The 22,335-nt window shown below is 40.3% G+C and overlaps 1 protein-coding gene across 1 annotated transcript; it reads right to left on the bottom strand.

Annotated features, from left to right (window-relative positions):
• Positions 1 to 1,368: 1,368 nt before the first annotated feature.
• On the bottom strand, positions 1,369 to 2,748 carry CAO (chloroplast signal recognition particle component (CAO)). Its single transcript, XM_022033838.2, has one exon. The coding sequence runs from the start codon at positions 2,621 to 2,623 to the stop codon at positions 1,484 to 1,486; it is 1,140 nt and encodes a 379-aa protein (XP_021889530.2). The 5' UTR covers positions 2,624 to 2,748; the 3' UTR covers positions 1,369 to 1,483.
• Between the last annotated feature and the right edge of the window lie 19,587 nt (positions 2,749 to 22,335).

The following is a 22,335-nucleotide window of genomic DNA, read 5'->3' as shown; positions in this document are numbered from 1 at the left end:
CTTAAAAATGTGAAAAGTCAGAGAGTGGCTGCTCAAAATAAATATTTTATTTTAGAATCGTTACTTTTAGTAAACAAATTTAAATTATTAAGTAATAAATCAAGTTAACATTTTACAATAATCAAATCATTATGACATTACCTTTAGTAATAAAAGAATAGTACTGATATAGAAAATAAATTTTTTTTTCTTTTTTTTTTTTTTTTACCATCTATGTTTTCACCTTCAGATTTTTTATTTACTAAATTTTCATCATTCTATACGTTTCAAAGTCCAACATTAAGCTATTAAAAACGTATTTCTTCCTTATAATTATAAAATAATGTATCGTTTGTGTACATTATTAATTTTTTTTCAAAATTATGAATTTACTAATCTTTTAAATATGAAAATTATATTACTAATTTTTATTCCAAATCTTTTAAAAAATTATGAAAATTTATAGGTACCAAAATTGGTATTAGGGGTTAAAACACGAGGTTGCTTCTTTGAATATTAATTATTAATTTAATGATTAAAGTAATATGTAAAATTTTAAAAAGACAAAAGTAATTTATTTAGCTGAGCAAAATTTATTGTCTAATAATTAAATAATTACAGCTCTTTAATATTTTTTTGGTCTCGAAAAATAATAATAATAATAAAGTTGGTAATGTGCTGTTCCCCAAAATGAAAAAAATTCGAAGTATGTTCTTTTGTTTGTTGAGTCACGAGCCTGGGTAACTATTGTTTGTGTACGTGGAAACGATGCACGTGGCGCCGTACTGTACAGGATTAACTTTTTCCCGTGTGATTTTCTGACTTTCATTTGATCCGACGGTCGACAATACGAGATATGAGTATGTGTCTTGCACGTTAAATGAGGGCGATTGGCGTTGGCTACCCCCAAAGGTGACCATAGTTTGAGCTCGACAAAATCAAACGCATAGTGCATGTGCGTGGTCTAAGGTAATGTTTTCTTTTTGTGTTAATTTCGTGTTGATTCAAGGATATATATATATATATATAGGGTAGGTATTTTTTTTTTAATAAATATGAATATTAAAAATCAAATATTTGTGTAAACCAGACACATAAGTTTTCCTTCTAGTATATTTTTATCAGAATTTTTTTTTCTTATGCGTAATTAATTATTAATTGTTGATAATGACAAATCTGTTCACACATTCAAACTCTAATTTGGGCAACATAAAATATAAGACTTTGGAAATATGAAGATGGTACAAAAGTCAAATGATAAAATTCCCAACTAAAATAACTAGGAATAAAGTTCTGTTGAGGAAATCATAAGAATTATTTTAAAAATAATACAAGTAAACTTTATATTTGTACAAATTTTGAATGTGTGAAAATATTTCTATATGAATATAGAACTAAGTTATTTTAATTTATAAATTGATAAAATATAAATATTTAAATTAAAGAAATCATTGGATTTCCCCGGAAAAAACATAAAAACATTACAACAATCGCCGGATTGCAATCATGGGCCATCCACACTTAATTTCGCCTCCACGTGACCCGTCCCATTCACTTGTCCCTCTTCAAACTCCTTTATCAAATCGGGGTCCACATTTTCCTCTGGCTCCCACGTGGCATCATCCATGTCCGTCCATTTCACTAGATATTCCATCTTCCCATCATCCCCAACCCGCTTCCCTACAACTCCCTTCGCCACAGCGTATTCTAGCCCAGCCTCGTAGTCTCTCACCAAGTCCTCCCCTACAAACGCCGTTTTGACCCACTCGTTATCAGAACCGTCCTTCCATTTGACTAAATATTCCACGTATTCGCCTTTTCCTCTCTTCTCCAATATCTCCTGCACCTCAGCGTACTCGAATATTGCATCCTCTAATCTTCTAATTACATTTTCCATCCCCAATCTTCTTGCAAATTGCATCGGGTTCCCCTTCGGGGTCACTTTAAGAATCTCCTTCGCCAAATCCAACGGCGTCAATCCCCTGTCATCCTCCACTTCTGGATCCGCGCCGAGCTCCACCAATGCCTTGACCACGTCCGGCTTCACGTATCCAGCCGCCATGTGAAGAGCCGTCAAGCCGCCGCTATTGTCGCGGTGGTTTAAGTCGGCGCCGGCTTCGGCTAACATCCGGACGCAAGGCTCCGAACCGAGTCCCGACACGAAGAGGAGCGCGGTCCTGCCATCTCCGTCCACGGCGTCAATATCCCGCCCGTCAGCTTCTGCGGCGTCGATTAGCTGCTTGAGTGCCGACTCGTCGGCTTTCTTGGCTGCAGTCCACCACGGGGTCTCGTACTCCGCTACCACATCTTTGGCAATGAAATCGGATAGCAACCAGGAGGGCTCGTGGCCGTCCTTCCACTCTATCAAGTACTCCATGCCCGTGCCACCCTGGAGGGCTCTGCTGCCGATAATCTTGTTGACTTCGCCGTAAGACTCATCTTGTTCTTGAAACTTTTTTTGCGTTTGTTGGGAGCTTGTTTCCTGGTTCTGGACGGCGAAGGCCGCGAAGCTGCTGGTTCTGTGGGTTGTTCTGGTGGTTGCCAGAGATTGTACTTGTGGGTTGAGTGAAGAAGAGGAGAGAGTGGTGAGTTTTGGTGCGGGTTTGAGGCGCGAAAGAAACTGGTTCATGCAAAGAGCGTCCATTGAAGGTAGGTGTTAGCGGCGGATTGGGGAATGCGTCTTTGGCACACTGAGTTTTGTAAATGCCAAATGGTGGCGTTGAGAGGAAGTGAGGTGGCAGTGGTTTGTAGATTTTTGGGATAAGAAACGCCATCCATTTTCTTAGCTGTTTGTAGGTTGCATTTGGACAGGCATTATTATTTTTTTTTAATTTTTTTGTGGTTGTCTAGCCATCCAAGGAAACGGCGGCGTTTTTTTGTCAAGAATGATAATATATGGATTGGACTATTTTGAGGGCTGCTGGTGGCCCAATACTTAAATGTTTATCTTTAGCATTGTACAATATTTTTTAAAAAGATATTTTTCTATAAAAGTAAAATATTGAACTCAAATAAAATTTTAATTAAAACCTTTAAACTTATTAAAGAATATGCAAGTTATTTTTTTATAAAAAAAATTTTTAAAAATCATGTAACTGTTTCAAATTAAATTGCTAGAAACTTAAAACACATTCTTATAACGTAAAGTTCAAAAACTTCACAAATAAAGAACAAAAAAAGAAGTAATTTCTTCCGATCATCTTCTAGTTTTAGCTGTTTGGATTAGCAGGGTAACTATTTGCATTAGGATTTCAACATCCTTTTATGTTTTTTTTTTACCAAAAAAAAGGTTAATGAGAAGTGTATTCCCCATCAATTTTAGTGGTAAGTCTATTTTTACACTTTTTTTTTTCAGTCAAAAAGAAGAAAGAAAAAAAAACATTACATTCTATAGCATTATGCCTAATCAATTCATTATCATAAGGATCAAAATAAAAATAATAGTTAAGAGCTTCAATAGCACGATTAAACTTTAAAAAACTCTCATTTATATAATATCTTAATGAATTAATTGATCAATAAGAGTATTGATTTTTTAAAAGATATGAAATATTTAAACATTTAAGTCACGCAAAATTAGATCTCTAAACTCATAATCAATATTCGTGGTCGACAAGCCAAATCTGGTAATACACTATAAATGTTGGGACTTTGGAAGAGGAAGTCCACCTCAAGGAACAATTTCCTAATCCCCATCTCCCAAGCAAAATTAAACCCTTCAAGAATATCAATACTCTCAACTATTATGACCAACATGTTGCATGAAATCCACTATATCAAATGAAGTTACTAGTTGTGACATTCCCAAAAATTACATAGATAAAATTATCAGCGTTAAGATTGAATTAGTGAAGCAATGAGGTAAATCAACATATCTTAGGACTATAAATATATATTCAGAGTACCCAAGTCTTAGTTGCCATGACAACGGACTGTCTAAAATATATTTTATCACACAATGATTAAAAATTATCAAATAACAAATATATTCTAATATCTACTAAATTGATTATATTTGTTAATTTGAATTTTATAATTTGCATATACAATAACGAATGTAATGCCCAATTTCAATTTAAATTAAATTAAATTAATTTTTGAAAATTTTTAATTTTTTTAAAAGTTATTTTAGTATAAAAATAAAAAAAATTTGATGGAGAATGAAATTAAAAATAATTTTGGAGAAAATGAGTGAAAATTTGGGTTTTAAAAGTATTTTTAAAAGCAAAATTAGAAAAAAAGGAGGTCAAAATATAATTTAAAAAACTTGTGCCATGTAGGATGTCCGGTCAGCAGCCCCGGCAAACCAGAACGCGCCGCGTGGCAACAGATGCTGACGCGGTGCCATGCAGGAGGCCGCGCGGGCGATCCGCGTGCTCGTGATCGAACGGCCCAAATCCGTTCCCGCGCGCACGAATAGCCTGGATGCATTCCCTCCCCAAACGCAATCGGACAGTTAGATTTAAACGCGATCAGACGGTCCAGATTAGATCGCAATGAACAATCTAGATTAACTCTCTATTTAATCACGATCGGACGGTGAAGATCAAATGCGATAGATGACTCAAATTAAATGGGGATGGATATAAATAATCTTCTTCACACCAACCCTAACCCTAGCTGCCAGACACACTCGCCAGAGAAGAAGATCCCGCCGCCGGAAAGGACAGCCTTTGCGGTGGATTCCGATCGCCAAAAAAGGTAAATATTTTCTTCTTTGCTTGGAATTCAATTTTAAACACCTCCATGAGAAAATCGGAGCAAAAGAACTGCCGATTGGCCGAAAACTGCGGGCAAAGTTCAGCAGCCGCCGCGGAAAATTTCACAAAATACCTCCAATGAGACCCTTCCCGATTCCCGTTCGGCGTAATTTTTTCACCATTGTGATCACCGTTTCCTTCTCTACAGGTTGATCAGAGCAAATCACTCAACCGCAACGTGAGCCGGAGGAGTCGCTGCACCAGAGAGCCCTGCCGCCGGTGAGTTTCGATTTTTTGTATTTTTTCAGTTAACTGATGCCCCTTAACGTATTTTCTCGTAAGGATTGATGCAAAATCGGTCGAAAATAGCTGACCCGAGGCAAACCGCCGCCGCCATTGGCAGTGTCGTCGCCGAAGCACGGCGGAGCTGCCGTGCCAGAATTCCAGAATTGGCTAAAATTGGTTCCTGAGATTGATTTTGAATTTTTTTAGGATATTTGTAGGTACATATAGCGCGTTTTAATTTCTGAAGAAAAATTCAGGGAATTCGAGGACCACTGGTAGGCGCATTCAATAAGTTTCGCTTTTTGGGCATCAAATTGAGTATGAATCTTTCACCCTATTCTTTGTTATGGAATTGAAGTCAAATTAATAATAATAAAGTGTTTTGTATCCTTTAAAATATATCTATAATTATTTACGGATTACTAATGGAGGTAGAACCGGAAATTATTCTCTGTTGATTTATTTTACAGTTTGAATGCATAATAATATCTGATTTATCCACTTTATGGTTTGAATACATGTATTACTCCCGTACTTGACTACTGTTAAATTGAAAAATCGAGATATGATTGCATTTCTTGATGCATGTTTGTTTATTTATGTGATTACGGTTGAATTGGAAAATGAAGACTAAGGAAAAACGAAAAATTATGTAATTAAGTGAATGGATAAATAGGGAACCCTACCGTGAACGTTATCTTATACCGGACGGAGTATCGAGATTTGGTAATTTGACGCTCATACTTGACGGGGTATTGAGGTTTAGTAGTCTGATGCTCATACCGGACAATGTATGGGTACGATCCTTTAATTGAAAATGTTAAAGGAAAAGGTTCACGCGTAGTGGAGACATCCCTATGAACCCCCATGGATACCAACAGACTGATGGAAAGGGACAGTTGTTATTTGATTTTTTGAATATGGATTTATAATATGTGCATGTTACCAATTGCATATGAAATCATGATAAGTGTTATAGTATTGTCCCTATAGGTTTTTTTTATAAATCTCGCTGCGGTAAGTGGACGGTAAATAATTTTATTATTAATAAATACATTTATTTAATTAAGTACTCCATTAGTTATTTTGATTTTCTACCAACCTTCATTTCTGTGTTGGTGAATAGTGTGATATTCTTACTGAGCTAATATAGCTCATTTTTTATTTAACCATTTCAGATCAAGAGGACCAGAATCCAGAGTCTGATCTACAAGAGGTTTGCGAATAGAATACTACTTTTATTTATTTTTCGTTTATTTCTTCAATTTTTTTGTATTTTCTTCAAAACGATAATTCTCGTAACACTATTTGAGACTTTAAGTTTATGTGTAAGGAATGTAAATCTTAACTATTTATTTCGCTTCAGCACTAAATTTATAATTTATTTCTTTTAGAATTTTCGGAGTTGTTACAACGAAGCTAATCAATATAGTTTTTAACTAGCATGTGTATCTCAATAAATACATAATATATTGTCAATGGAATTAATACTTGCCCAAATATGGAATTAGAAGTCTTAGACAGTAGTGTTCTAAAAACTATTTATATCCACTCATGAAACTCTTCTTTTTATATATATATATAGTTTAATGATGAACTTGAGATATTTTTGTAATATGATACTAAATTATTTATTAATTGATATTGCTAAACATTATTAAGGGCATAATAATCTTCTAGTAATATGATCAACTTCTAAATAAAAACTATTTCAACCCACTAAAATGTTACGCATATATAATATTTTATGAAAATGGGTGCATAAATATTTATTTTTTCAGGTCAATTTTTGGAATATATTTTGTATATAAAAGTTTGCTTTTCAAAAAATTAAATAATAACACTTTAATAATTTTTTTTCGACATTAAGATAAATACTTCATAAATTAAATACTTGATCAATTGTCTTGTTGAAAAAAGAGACTAAAAGAATAGGATTATCCTCCATTAGGTAAAGTCATCATGTAAAAATAATCTCCCTTGCTATCTCTAAGAATTCAAATGAAAGATAAAGCATCATAAAACTACAAACTAAATTTAGAAAAGATAGAAAGTGAAGAATAATAACATTTAAAAATAATTGGGCATCATCCTCCAAAAGTATAAGGATAGAAACAATGTATAAAACCCACTTCAAAGCTTTAGATCAAATGCTCTGTTAGTCCTAAAATTTGAGATCCTCAGCATTATAGTAAATGTAACAACCTCGAAAATTCCAAAAGAAATAAATTATAAATTAAGTGCAGAACCGAAATAATTAATTAGAGTTTACATGTAATGGCCCCAGAAATTTAAAAGGAAATGTAATTTGAGTGCGGAAGCGAAATAAGAGTTAAGATTAACATCTCTTACACGATAACTTAAAAGTACTAAACAAATATCACGGAATAAATTCTCTGAAAAAAATACGAGAAATGAAAAAAAAAATAAAGGAAACTATAAAGTATCTAATTTCTACTCGCAGCCTTCTTGCGGATCGGGCTCGGGAACCATGTCCTCCTTATTTGAAATGGTTAAATAAGGGGTGAGCTACACTAGTCCAGTAAGGACATCACACTATATCGCCAGCACAGAATTAAAGGTTGGTAGAAAGCCAAAAACAACCAATGGAGCACTAAATTTAAATAAATTCGTTTATCATAAATAAAATTATTTACCATTTTACTTACCATTGGAGAATCTGTGAAAATAACCTATAAAGACAATAACATCATATAGATAATAACTTTATATACAATCAGTAATATAAAACGTATCATAAATTCATATTCATTGACAATAACTAATCATCATCGTTTCTCATTTCACCAGCCTACTAGTATCCATGGGGATCCATAGGGGTGTCCCCGCTACACATGAATCATTTTCCTTAACAATCTTAATTCCACGGCCGTCCCCATACTCCGTCCTGTATGAGCACCAAGATATTAAACCTCAATACCCCGTCCGGTATGAGGGTGAAGCGGGCCGTCCAAATATCTCGTTCGGTATGAGCACCAAATGACCAAGTCTCCATACCCCGTTCGGTATGAGACAACGTTCACGGTAGGGTTCCCTATGAACCCGGTCCGTCCACCATCTCTCAAGATATCTAGTGAAGCTGTCACCTTATCTGTTTATTAGATCACATCCCTTTCTTGTTTATCCTTAATCTCTGTTACCAAATTAAACACAATCACATAAACAATGAACGTGAATCCGGTAATACAATTATGTATTAAATCCTAAAATCACACAGTGGTCAAGTAATACAGTAATACACGTAGTTAAAACTCTAAAACTAGAAATCATCATGCCTTTAAACTGTAAAATAAATCAACAGAAATCAATAGAGAACAATGTCCGATTTTGGTCTCTATTAGTAATCCGTAATTAATTATGCATATTTAACTAACATGTGCAAAAGAATGTATTAATATTTATTCAAACTTCACATCTATGATAGGAAATAGGGTGAGGGGTCCTTACCTGATTTGACACCGAAAACTAAATGGTTACTGCGCCTACAGGCGGTCCCTGTGTTCCCTGAATTTTCATTCGAAAACTGGAACGCGCTTATGGTACCTACAAATGTCCCAAATAAACTAAAAAATCAGTCTCAAGGCCAATTCGACCAATTTCGAAAATCCAGCACGACGGCTATGCTGTGCTTCGGCGACAGCACCACCGCCCGCGGCGGTGACCCGCCTCAGGTTGGCTGTTTTCGGCCGAATTCAACAAAACTTGCATCGATTCCTGTGAGAAAACACACTTAGTGTAACACTCAAATTTTTATTTTTATTATTATTGGAATTATTTTGATTTTATTTCATTTTAATAATTAATTTATTAGGTAATAATTATATGCTTTAAATTTAATTTATTTTAATTTAATAGAAATAATAATAATAATAATGATAAAAATGGGTAAAATTATTTTTTTGATTTAATTGAAAATGATTTTGGGAAAAAGGGGTGAAAATTTGGATTTTATGGGTGTTTTGGAAAAGAAAATCGAAAACCGGGGGTCAAAATACAATTTAGAAAAATTGCGCTACGTCAGCAGACATGTCAGTAGCCGGTCAGCAGCCCTGGACAATTAGGACACGCCGCGTGGCAGGGACACTGACGCGGGAGGCCACGCGGGACGGAGCCACGTGAGCGATCCGCGTGCATACGATCGGACGGCCCAAATCTGTTCCCTCGCGCACGGACGACCCAGATCAAAAGAGCGTGCGAATGGCCTAGATTTCACATGTGCGGACGGTTCAGATTGAATCACGCACGGACGGCCTAGATCGCATCGCGATGGTCAGTTCATATTTATTCTCAATTTAATCGCGATCGGATGACCCTGATTAAAACGTGATGGACTGCTCACATTAAAAGGGAAAGGTTATAAATAACCTCATCCACACCCAACCCCAAACCCTAGTCGCCAGAACCCTCGCTGGAGATGACAACCCAGCCACCGGAGGAACCAACTGCCGTCACCCGCCGCCGCACCGGAGCACCTTCTGGCCGCTAAACGAGGTAAAATTTATTTTCTTGGCTCGATTTTCAATGTTGAACCCACATGTGGAAAAATCATAGCCAAACTACCGGCTAATTGGTCGGAAAATACTGCCAAAGCCCAGCAGTGCCGCCGCAAGATTCCTCAATTTTTGCCTCTGATGAGGCCCTTCTCGATTTCTGTTCGATGTAATTTTTATACCACTGTGACCACCGTCCTTTTCTCTACAGATTGACCAGAGCAAAACACCAAACTGCTATTCGCACCGGAGAAACTGCCGCACCCGAGAGCTCCGCCGCCAGTAAGTCTTGGTTTTTAGATTTTTTTGGCTCACCGAGGGCACTAGGGGTGTTTTATCATAGGAACCAATGCAAAATTGGCAGAATTCGGCTAAAAATGGCCAAAAACGGCCAACTCAATGCGGATCGCTGCCGTGGGCGGCGTTGCCATCGCTGGAGCATGCTGGAGCCGCCGTGCCGGAATTCTAAAATTGGTCGAATAGGTCCTGGGTCTGATTTGAGGTTTTTGGGGACATGTGCAGGTACCGAAAGTGTGTTTCAGTTTCCGAAAAAAAATTTAGGGAATCTAGGGACTGCCCGTAGGCGCTGGGAGAACCCGATTTCAGACTCCGAAACAAGTAAGGATCCCTCACTCTATTTCCTATCACGGCATTAAAGCTTAATAAATGATAAAAACTATATTTTATGAATTAATAGATATGTATAATTAATTAAGATTGCTAATGGGGCCCGAAACTGATGTAATTGTCGGTCTGTTCCTGTTTGATGTATTTTATAGTCTAAATGTAGTATAGTATTTGATTGTTTATTCTGTGATTTCGTATGCATGAATCACTGTTAATCTATTATGCTTTGAATTATTATAAACCTGATGTTGTGTTGCCTTATTTGGTGTGCGTTACTGATTTACGTATTCATATTGATTGGGTAATTGAGACTAAGAAAAATTAAAAGGTTATGTGAATTTATAAATGGATAAGTTGACAGCCTCACTAGATATCCTGGGAGATGGTGGACGGACCAGATCCATAAGGAACCCTACCGGGAACGTGGTCTCTCATATCGGACTGGGTATGGAGACTTTAAATGTTTTGGTGCTCATACCGGATGGAGTATGGGGACGACCCGCTTTACCCTCATACCGGACGGGGTATTGAGGTTTATAATTTTGGTGCTTATACTGGACGAGGTATGGGGACGACCCTAGAATTAAGGTGAATGGTTCATGTGTAGCGGGGACAACTATGGATCCCCATAGATACTGGTTGGCTAATAAAAGAGGAAATTTGTTGTCTGATGATTGGAATATAAAAGTATGATATATGTTATATTACAGAGTGTACATGATCTTATGATGTTTATGATGTTATTGTTTTTATAAGTTGTCTTCATGAATCTCACCGAGGTAAGTGGACAGTAAAGAGTTTTGTTATTGATAAATGAATTTGTTATAAATTATGCTTCATTGGTCGTTTTTGTTTTCTACCAACTTTTACTACTGTGACAATGAGATAGTGTGACATCTTTACTGGGCTAGTGTAGCTCATTCCTTATTTAACCATTTCAGATCAGGAGGACTTGGTTCCCGAGCCAGTTCCGCAGGAAGACGACGAGTAGAAGTCTAAGAATTTATTAGTTTTCCTTATAGTATTCATTCATAGTATTTCCTTTAGTTAGTTTATTCTTTCATATCTTTAATACGTTTTGATTATTGTGTAAGGGATGTTAATCATAATCTATTTTATTTCGCTTCCGCACTTAGAATAAATATATACATTTTCTTTTAATTTCCAGGACCGTTACACTTAGAGCCCTCGATGGACCAAAAAAAATGTAGAAAATAAAAACTCACTAGCGGTGGAGCTCTCCGGTGTGGCGGCTCCTCCAGCTCACGTTGCAGTTGTGTATTTTGCTTCGGCCAACCTGTAGAGAAGGAAATATTAATCACAACGGTGGAAAAATTACATCGAACGGGAATCGGAAAGGGCCTCATCGGAGGCATTTTCTGAAACACCCCGCGCGGCATTTTTTGGCCAATTAGCCGGTTCTTTCACTCCGATTTGGCCATGGGCGGGTTTAAAAAATGAATTTCGTGCAAGAAGGGAAAGTTTTACCCCGTTTGGCAGTCGAAAATTGCTCCGGTGCGGCGGCGGGTGGTGGCGGTCGGCTCCCCGGCGACTGGGTTGTCTTCTCCGGCGAAGAGCTTTGGCGGCTATGGTTAGGGTTTGGGTGCGGATGAGGTTATTTATACTCATCCACTTTTAATCTAGACCGTCCTTTCATGATTAAATAATGAGTGAATATGGACCGTTTATTACGATTTAATCTGTACCGTCCGTGCGCGATCCAATCTGCCCTGTTCGTGCGCGATGCAATCTGGGCCATCCGTGTGTGTTTTGATTCTGGGCCGTCCGTGCGCGCGGGAACGAATCTCAGCCGTTCGATCGCGCGCACGCAGATCGCCCACATGGTTCCCCCCGTATGGCCTCCCGTGTCAGCGCCTCTGCCACCTAGCGCGTCTTGGTTGGTCGGGGCTGCTGAACGAGCATCTGACGTGGTGTAATTTTTTTAAATTGCGTTTTGATATTTGATTTCTAATTTTTCTTTCAAAAATACCCCTATAACCCAAATTTTCACCCATTTTTTCCAAAATTATTTTCAATTAAATCCTTAACTAATTTTTGACCCTTTTTTATTACTTTTATTTTTAATAAATCAAATTAAAATAAAATAAAATAAATTAATAAATAATTATATTTATAAAAAAATAAAATAAAAAAAAATAAATAAATGTTGGGTGTTACAATCCACCCCCTCCCCAAAAGAAATTTGGTCCCTCAAATTTGTCTTCTACTCTCGATCGAACAGCATGGGATACTGGGCTCTAAAGTCTGATTTTAGCTCCCATGTAGCCTCCCTTGGTGTGTGGTTCTGCCATATGACCTTTACAAATGGTATTTTTTGGTTGCGGAGTAACCTACTCTTTCGATCCGCAATGCCGACTGGTACTTCTTCGTAGGATAAATCCTCCTGGAGTGGAAAAGGTTTGTGGGCCAAGACATGAGAGGGGTCCAGGTTGTACTTGCGTAGCATGGACACATGAAACACATTGTAGATCTTAAAAAGTTCCGGAGGCAATACTAGTCTGTAGGTGGCGGTACCAATCATGTCTAAAACTTCAAATGGTCCAATAAATCGGGGGTTTAGTTTCTCTCTCCTGCCGAACCTACTGATTCTCTTGAAGGGAGTGACCTTGAGGAACACCCGGTCGCCTTCCTCAAATTCTAAATCTCTCCTCTGGGTGTCTGCATAACTCTTCTTCTGCTCTGAGCCGTTTGAATGTTCTTCTTGATCTTAACTATTTTGGATGTAGTCTCCTCTACCAGCTCTGGGCAGAACAGTTTTTTATCGCTCACTTCTTCCCAACGAATCGATGATCTGTATGGGCACCCATATAACGCCTCATATGGAGTCATGCCAATACTTGCTTGGTAGCTATTGTTGTAGGCGAACTCTATCAGGCGTAGATGGTCATCCCAATGGCCCCCAAAGTCAAGGACACAAGCTCGGAGCATATCCTCAAGTGTACAGATTGCCCTTTCTGACTATCAATCAGTCTGAGGGTGGAAAGCAGTACTGAGGGATAGCTTCGTTCCCATGGCTTGCTGAAAGCTACTCAGAAACTGAGAAGTGAACCTAGGGTCCCTGTCAGACACTACTGTCGTTAGGACTCCATGCAATCTAACTATTTTCCGGATATACATTCTTGCTAACTTGTCCAAGGCATCGGTCATCCTGATGGCCAAGAAGTGGAAAGACTCGGTAAGTTGGTCAACAATTATCCAAATGGCATCATGTCCTGAGCGTGCCTTAGGTAACCCTGTCACGAAGTCCATGGTGATATGTTCCCACTTCCATTCTGGGATCGGTAATGGCTTAAGTAACCTGTCTGGGCGCAAATACTCTGTCTTGACCTGCTGAAATACCAAGCACTTAGACACAAAGTCAGTTATGTCTCTTTTCATCTCGTTCCACCAAAATCGGGGTCGCATACTTTGGTACATTTTAGTGCTTCCAGAATGCATGACAAACTTTGAGCTATGGGCCTCTGTCATGATGTCTTTCTTTAACTCACTGCCACCTGTAACACACACTCTGTCCTGGAATCAGAGTAACCCATCGGTGGAGACTTGAAATTCTGAGCTAACTCCCTGTTCTGCATCATTCTTGAGGGCTGCTGGGGCGGGATCAGTTGACTGAGTTTCTCTTATTCTCTGGATTAACTCAGGATGAACAGTCAGATGACCCAAACATGTGACTCTCCTTAAGTCTTGAAGTCGAACCTGTTGTGTGGCCCCAATTTGTCTGCATTCTGAAACCATCAAATGGGCTAATATACCTGCACTTTTTTTGCTGAGTGCATTGACTACCACGTTGCCCTTACTCAGATGGTAGAAGATGTCACAATCATAGTCCTTAAGAAGTTCTATCCATCTTCTCTGACGGATGTTCAGATCCTTTTGAATGAATATGTGTTTCAAATTCTAGTGATCGGTATAGATTTGAAAGGTCTCTCTATATAAATAATGGCACCAAGTCTTCAAGGCGTGTATGATTACGGCAAGCTCTAAGTCATGAGTAGGATAATTTTTCTCATGACTCTTTCTGGACCCATAGGCTATGATCTTCCTATGCTGCATTAATATCACAAGCTAGGCCTAGATAGGAGACATCACTGTAAATTGTATATCCCCTCGATCCACTCGGTAAGGCCAGCACAGGTACAGTAGTCATCCGCTTCTTTAGTTCTGAAAAACTTCTTTCACAATCCTCATTCTACTCAAAGTTGGTATTCTTCTTTATGAGTCAGGTTAGGGAAGCAGTTATACTATAAAATCTTTCAACAAACCTGCGGTAATAACCCGCCAATCCAAGAAAGCTACGGATTTCTTTAACTGATGTCAATTTCTCCCAGCCGAGCACCGCTTCAACCTTTTGAGGGTTCACTGATACTCTATCCTTTGATATGATGTGTCCTAGGAATGTAGTCTACTCTAGCCAAAATTCACACTTACTTAACTTTACATATAACTTCTTTTCTCTAAGAACCTGTAAAATTTGAGCTAGATGGTGAGCATGTTCCTATTTACTTTTTGAATAAACCAGGATGTCATCGATGAACACGATGATAAATTGATCTAAGAGTTATCTGAAGACTCTGTTCATCATATCCATTAAGATGGTTGGGGCGTTGGTTAGCCCAAATGGAAACTCATAGTGTCCGTACCTAGTTTGAAAAGCCGTCTTGAGGATGTCTTTTGTCCTTATTTTTATCTGATGGTAACCTGATCGCATGTCTATTTTGGAGAAGACCTGCGCACCCTGCAACTGATCAAAGAGGTCATCAATCCTGGAAAGGGCATACTTATTCTTGATTGTGACCCTGTTTAATCCTTTATAATCAATACATAGTCTCAACGTTCAATCTCCCTTTCTAGTAAAAGTGACTCTGGTACCCCAAGGGGACACACTATGTCTGATAAAATCATTGTCCTACAATTCAGTGATCTGTTTTCTCAGCACGTCCATATCAAAGTGGCTCATGCGGTAAGGAGCAACCGAAATAGGCTGGGTGCCTGGCTGTAGATATATGGTGAACTCAACTTCCCTGTCCACTGGTTGTCCGAGTAGTTCATCCGGAAACACATCTGAAAAGTCTCAAACTATCGGAATCTCTTGAATACAATTCTCTTTATTAGGTTTCCCTAGTTAGAGAAAACAGCAAGGTTAAGGTACTCGATGAATAAGAAAACTTGTCATCAAAGAATAAGTACTAAATGATTTTATTAATTTGCAAATGGCCCCTCATTAGGAGGATTGAATACAACCTTTTTACTAAAACAATCTACGGTGGCATGATACGTCGCTAGCTAATTCATTCCTAAAATTACATCAAAATTCTCCGTGTCTAATTCTATTAGGTCTACACTCAGTCTCCTATCTGCTATCTCTACGGCACAAGCCCTGTAGACAACTTCTTCCAATTGTGTTCTACTCCCAGCAGTAGATACAAACAACATAGAATCAAGTTTATCAGGTAATACATTAAATTTTGATGCAAAATCAGGTAAAACAAATGAATGTGATGCACCAGTGTCAATCAAAACATTAGCAAGATGGTTACAGATAGTGTACATACCCTGTACCACGTCCGGGTCAGCTTCAGCATTGTAGTGACTAAAAAAAAAAAAGAGGAGAAACGGATGGGCAGACGGAGAGAACGATACAAGTATTGGAAGATTTTTTGAGAGCCTATGTTATCAATGTGGGGGGAGATTGGGAGGACATGCTGCTCTTAATAGAATTTACATATAATAATAGTTATCATGCCAGAATCAAAATGACTCCTTATGAAGCTCTGTATGGTCGACCCTGTAGGTAGCCGGTGTGTTGGAGTGAAGTGGGAGAGAGACAGCTGTTGGGACCAGAAATGGTAGAGGAAACTACGGCTAAGGTGCTGGTGATACAGCAGAATTTACAAGCAGCTCAAAGTAGACAGAAGGGGTATGCAGACAATCGCAGGAGAGATTTGAGCTTTGAAGTAGGGGATCATGTGTTCCTGAAAATATCTCTCATGAAGGGTTTATTGAGATTTGGAAAAAAAAGGGAAGTTAAGTCCCTATTTCATAGGGCCGTCTGAGATTTTGGAGAAGGTGGGAGTGGTTGCGAACATGGTAGCGTTCCCTCCTCAGTATAATGGGGTTCACAATATGTTTCACATATCCCTACTACGAAAATATCACCCGAATCCGAATCATATCTTAAGGTATGAATCGTTACCATTGGAGAGTGACCGGTCTTATGGAGAGGAGCCAATCCGGGTTCTCGAGCAACAAGAAAGGAAGTTGAGAAGCAACGTGATACCTATGGTGAAGATACAATGGAGGCATCATGCGACAGAAGAGGCAACATGGGAATTGGAGGACAAGATGAGATAAAATTATCCGAGATTGCTCGGGGGTAAGATATCAAAATTTGAGGGACAAAATTTTTTTTTAGGGGGGGAGTATATATAGTGACGGAAAAAAAGAGAGGGGAAAAACGATGCCGTTTTGAAGAAAAAAAAACGACGTGATTTTGAAGAGGGAAAAACGATGTTGCTTTGAAAGGGGGAAAACAACATTGTTTTGAGGAAGCTGGTGGAATATAAATAGGGGACGGGGAAGGAAAAAAAAAGAGAAGAGGAAAAAAAAAGGAAAAGAGAAAAACAGAGAAGAAAGAGAGCATGAAGGAGAAAGAAAAGAGGAAGAAAGGTTCCAGAAAGAGAGAGAAGGGAATCGGAGCGGAGAAGAGCGAGACGGGAGAGAGAAGGAGACCGCGGACGGTGATAGCACGATCGGCAGGAGGAAGGAAGATGAAAATAGGAGGTATGGTAAAGATTTAATTTCATGTGTGGATTTAAGATTGGAATGTTGATGAGAGATTTGGCTTGGTTAGAGGTATAGTGTTTATTTGTGAGTGCATATGGAGGTGGCAGTGTACGAAGGAGGCTGTGTAGGGAGTGAGTGTGCGGTGTGAGTGAGTTATGTGGGAGGAAGTAGGTCCGCGTGAGCACCGCGGGAGGAGAAAGGAGGATGGCGATGTGAGTGAGGTTCGAGAGAGAGGTAGGGATGCGGAGTGAGTGGAGGCCGAGAAAGAGAAGGATTTGTGGTGTGAGTGAGGTGTGTGAGAGAGAGCCGGTCTGTGTGAGCATTGCAGGAGGAGAGAGAAGGAGGATGCCGGTGGGAGTGAGGTCCGAGAGAGAGAGAGGTAGGGATGCGGAGTGAGTGAAGGCCGGGAGAGAGAAGGATTTGCGGTGTGAGTGAGGTCTATGAGGGAGTGGAGTGTGATTGTTAGGGGCCTTGCGAGAGAGAGTAGATTTGGGGAGCACCGAAGGATGAGAGAGAAGGAGTAGGTGGAGTGAGTGAAGTCGATAATGGAGTGGGCGTGTAGTGTGAATGAGGTTCGTGAAGGAGATGAGTGTGATTGCTGGGGCTTTGTGAGAGAGTAGGATCGGGTGAGCACCAAGGGGGAGAGAGAGAGAAAGAGTAAGCAGTGTGAGTGAAATCTGTGACGGAGAGGGAATGCGGTGTGAGTGAGGTCCATGAGGGGGAGGAGTGTGGTTGTTGAGATTGGTGAGAGAGAGCAGATTTGTGTGGGCATGCCCGTAGGAGACCGCGAAAGGAGAGAGAAGGAGGAACGCGGTGTGAGTGGGAACCCTTAGAGTGTGCTGCAGGAAGAGGGAGAATGAGAAGTAGTGGGAGGTTGGGATTAGTGCAAGCAGAAGAAATGAAAACAGGGTTGGGAGTAGAGGTATGTTGGGAAATTAGAGAGTAAAAAAGGGAGATCTGTGGAGCGTGCATGGTGGGAATTACATATAGGTTGTCGTACCTTAGTGGTCGGCAAGGGAAATTTGTGGTTGTGTGTATGTTAAATACTACTGGATACACTATAGGGGGAGCGCCGACATTAGTGGTTATGAGTAGAGATAGTAGGTTGGCCACCGATAGTGGTGTTAATCGGGAGATCCCGACGGACAGGGGGCTAGGTCGTCGATATTGGTGACGGGAGAGAATGATAACTGTGTGTCTGTGTGTGGCCCATTAGAGGTCGAGAGGTGGCTAATGGTCGCCGATGTTGGTGACGGGAGAGAATGATAACTGTGTGTGTGTGTGTGGCCCATTAGAGGTCGAGGGGTGGCTAATGGTCGCCGATGTTGGTGACGGGAGAGAATGATAACTGTGTGTGTGTGTGTGGCCCATTAGAGGTCGAGAGGTGGCTAATGGTCGCCGATGTTGGTGATGGAAGAGAATGATCATTGTGTGTGTGTGGCCCATTAGAGGTTGATAGGTGGCTAATGGTCGCCGATGTTGGTGACAGGAGAGAATGATCATTGTGTGGGTGTGTGGCCCATTAGAGGTCGAGAGGTGGCTAATGGTCGCCGATGTTGGTGACGGGAGAGAATGATCATTGTGTGTGTGTGTGTGTGGCCCGTTAGGGGTCAGTAGTTGGATGATGGTTGCCAATGTTGGTGACGAGAGTGAATGATAATGGTGTGCGTGCGTGGCCTGGTAGGGGTCGAGAGGCAGATGGTGGTCGCCGATTCTAGTGGTGGGTGACAATGTTGGTATGCTTGGGGTGGCGTTTGGGGACGGTCACATTTGATAGGTATGATCGTTGAGATACCGGGGTGAGCTTTAGCCTTGAGTAGTCTCATGGTGATAGTAAAGTGGGGCTTGGGTTAAGTAATCAAATATTGGTGGGAGTATGAGGTTTTATATTGTTGCATCCCATACCTGTAACTTGATTCTTACCATACTGAGTTATATGGACTCACTCTTTATTCTTTACAAATGATGTAGGAACGAAATCCGGATCGAAGTTGCTGGTGTCCGAACCTAGTGTATAGAGCTACAAGATAAAGATTTTTCTTTTTTTTGATAGAATTGAGTGTGTAAAAGTTGATAGTAGTGTAAATAGTGAGTACGGTTGTATTGTATGCGATGTCTCGTGCATGATTGTAGGTTTATCTTGACCTTGAATATGAGATCGTGATAGTGTTTCTATGTGCATGACTGATTTGCTTATGGAATTGGTTGTTTTAATTACGCCATTAGAAGTGAAAAGAGAAAAAAGGAAAAGAAAAACAAAACAGGGCGTTACAGGTATCCTGCTGGGTGAGGTTGTAAGCCCTGCCCTGGATAGGAGGTCTGCCCCAATTCTGGTTCCTTGGGCACTCTCTCGCATAATGTTGGACACTACCACATATATGACAGGTGTTGTTGAGGCGGTAATAGGGTCGGTCCCCGTGATCTCTGCCGCAATGCTGACAGATCTTACCACGTCCTACCACTAGAGCTTGAGGGAGAGCCTGGATCACTGGCCTAGGCCTCTTGATCTATTGGACAGACACAGTAGGTGCTAGTCTACGGGGTGGAGCTGAGGGTCTGAGGTTCCCTGCTGCCTAAGGGAGGGTGTGGAAGTTCCTCTCCACCAGCTGTGCCTTGGCCAGAACGGCCGAATAGGTCTTGAGCTCTAGCACGAACAGATGCTGCCTGATCTCTGGGCGAAGGCCCCACTGGAATCTCTTAGCCTTCCTACCGTCATCCAACAGCGTCTCAGGGGAGTATCGGCCCAACTCCAGAAACTTACGAGCATATTCTGACACAGTCATGTTCCCCTAGACCAGGTGGACGAACTCTATCTCCTTCAGATGTCAAAGATGCTCTAGGAGGTACTCTGCATGAAAGGTTGCTATGAACTGGTCCCAAGTAACTGGAACAGGCAGGGTGGTCTGTTTAAGTTCCCACCAGCGATCTGCTTCTCCCACTAGCATGTAGGTAGCAAGGGTGACCTGCTCAGATGTCACCTCTAAGGTCTTGAAGGCCTTCTCTGTCTCTGCGAACCAGTACTCAACATCTTCAAAAGAGGATCCCCCTGTAAAAGTGGATGTGTTTAGTCTCTTATAACTCTCTATGTAGTCGGGGTCAATCATGGGAGGAACTGGGTCCCATGGAAAAGGGACTGGGCCAGGCTGAGGGTAGACTGGGGGACCTTGTGGTGGTATTTGTTGATACGGTAGGGGCACCGGATTGTACTGTGGCGGTGCCGGACAGTACTGTGGCGGTGCCGGACAGCACTGTGGTTGGAGCACCGGATCATACTGCGGTGGTGCCAGGTGGTACTGTGGAGGAGCAGGGTCGTACTGGGGTGGCTCGGGATCCTCTCGCTGTAGTGGCTGCTCAACTTGTGGCAGCGGGGGAGGGTAAAGTAGCTCCCTCCTCTCCTCTCGGCTCTGCTGTGCTGCAATGAGTCTCTCTAACATCTCAAATATCCTGTCCACGTCTTCCCTGAGCGAACCATCCCGGTCTGCTCGATTTAGTGGAGGTCTTCCTCTTCTCATCTCTCTGTACCTCCATTTCACAAGAAAGGGTTGAGTGATAATTCATTGTTTGGTGTTTCACTAAGTATTATTGTGTAAGGGATAGGTCCGAGGAACGCAACCTTGATACCAACTGAAACGGCCCCGAAAATTTAAAAGGAAATGTAATTTGAGTGCGAAAGTGAAATAAATGTTAAGGTTAACATCCCTTACACGATAACTTAAAGGTACTAAACAAACATCACAGAATAAATTCTCTGAAAGAAATATGAGAAATGGAAAAAAAATAAAAGAAACTATAAAGTTTCTAGTTTTTACTTGCAGCCTTCTTGCGGATCGGGCTCGGGAACCAGGTCCTCCTGATCTGAAGTGGTTAAATAATGAGTGAGCTACACTAGCCTAATAAGGACATCACACTATATCGCCTGCATAGAAGCAAAGGTTGGTAAAAAATCAAAAACAACTAATGGACCACTAAATTTAAATAAATTCGTTTATCATAAATAAAACCATTTACCTTTTTACTTACCATTGAGGAATCTGTGAAAACAACCTATAAAGACAATAATATCATATAGATCATAACTTCATGCACAATCAGTAACATCGAACATATTATAAATTCATATTCATTGACAATAACTAATCATCACCATTTCTTATTTCACCAGCCTACTAGTATCCATGGGGATCCATAGGTGTGTCCCTGCTATACGTGAACCATTTTCCTTAACAATCTTAATTCCAGGGTCGTTCTCATACCCCGTTCGGTATGAGCGCCAAGACATTAAACCTCAATACCTTGTCCGGTATGAGGGTGAAGCGGATCGTCCCCATACCCCGTCTGGTATGAGCACCAAATTACCAAGTCTCCATACCCCGTTCAGTATGAGACAACATTCACGGTAAGGTTCCCTATGAACCCGGTCCGTCCACCATCTCCAAGGATATCTAGTGAGGCTGTCACCTTATCTGTTTATTATATCACATCCCTTTCCTGTTTATCCTTAATCTCCATTACCAAATTAAACACAATCACATAAATAATGAACGTGCACCCGGTAATACAATTATATCTTAAATCCCAAAATCACATAGTGGTCAAGTAATACAGTAATAGATGCATTTAAAACTCTAAAATTAGATATCATCATGTCTTTAAACTGTAAAATAAATCAACAGGAATCAACAGAGAACAATGTCCGATTTCGGACTCCATTAGCAATCTGTAATTAATTATGCATATTTATCTAACTTATACGGAATACCGTATCATTATTTATTCAAACTTCACATCTATGATAGAAAATAGGGTGAGGAGTCCTTACCTGATTTGACACCGAAAACTAAATGGTTACTGCGTCTACGGGTGGTCCTTAGGTTCCCTGAATTTTTCTTCAGGAACTGGAATGCGCTTACGGTACCTACAAATGTCCCAAATAAACCCAAAAATAAGTCCTAAGGCCCATTCGACCAATTTCAAAAATCCGGCAACAGTGCCGTCGCCTGCGGCGCCAACCCACCTCGAGTTGGCTATTTTTGGCCGTTTTCAGCCAAATTCAGCCAAACTTCCATCGGTTCCTGCGAGAAAACACACTTAGGGCCCTCGGTGGGCCAGAAAAAATGTAAAAAATTAAAACACACTAGTGGTGGGGCTCTCCGTTGCAGCAGTTCCTCCGGCTCACGTTGCGGTTGGGTGTTTTGCTTCGGTCAACCTGTAAAGAAGGAAACGATGATCACAACAGTAGAAAAATTACATCAAACTGAAAACAGGAAGGGCCTCATCAGAGGCGTTTTCTGAAACACCCCGCGGCGGTGTTTTTCGGCCAATTGACCGGTTCTTTCAGTCTGATTTGGCCATGGGTGGGTTTAAAATTGAATTTCATGCTAGAGGAGAAATTTTTACCTAGTTTGGCGGTCGAAAATTGCTCCGGTGCG

The sequence above is a fragment of the Carica papaya genome, chromosome 6, assembly GCF_054855325.1.
Source record: "Carica papaya isolate Zhongbai chromosome 6, ASM5485532v1, whole genome shotgun sequence".
NCBI lineage: Eukaryota > Viridiplantae > Streptophyta > Magnoliopsida > Brassicales > Caricaceae > Carica > Carica papaya.
The sequence above is the reverse complement of the archived record's forward strand: the minus strand, read 5'-3'. Positions and strand labels throughout refer to the sequence as shown.

Bases quoted from the DNA above. Each gene is read 5' to 3' on its own strand.
- CAO (XM_022033838.2), bottom strand. From the start codon at position 2,623: ATGGACGCTCTTTGCATGAACCAGTTTCTTTCGCGCCTCAAACCCGCA.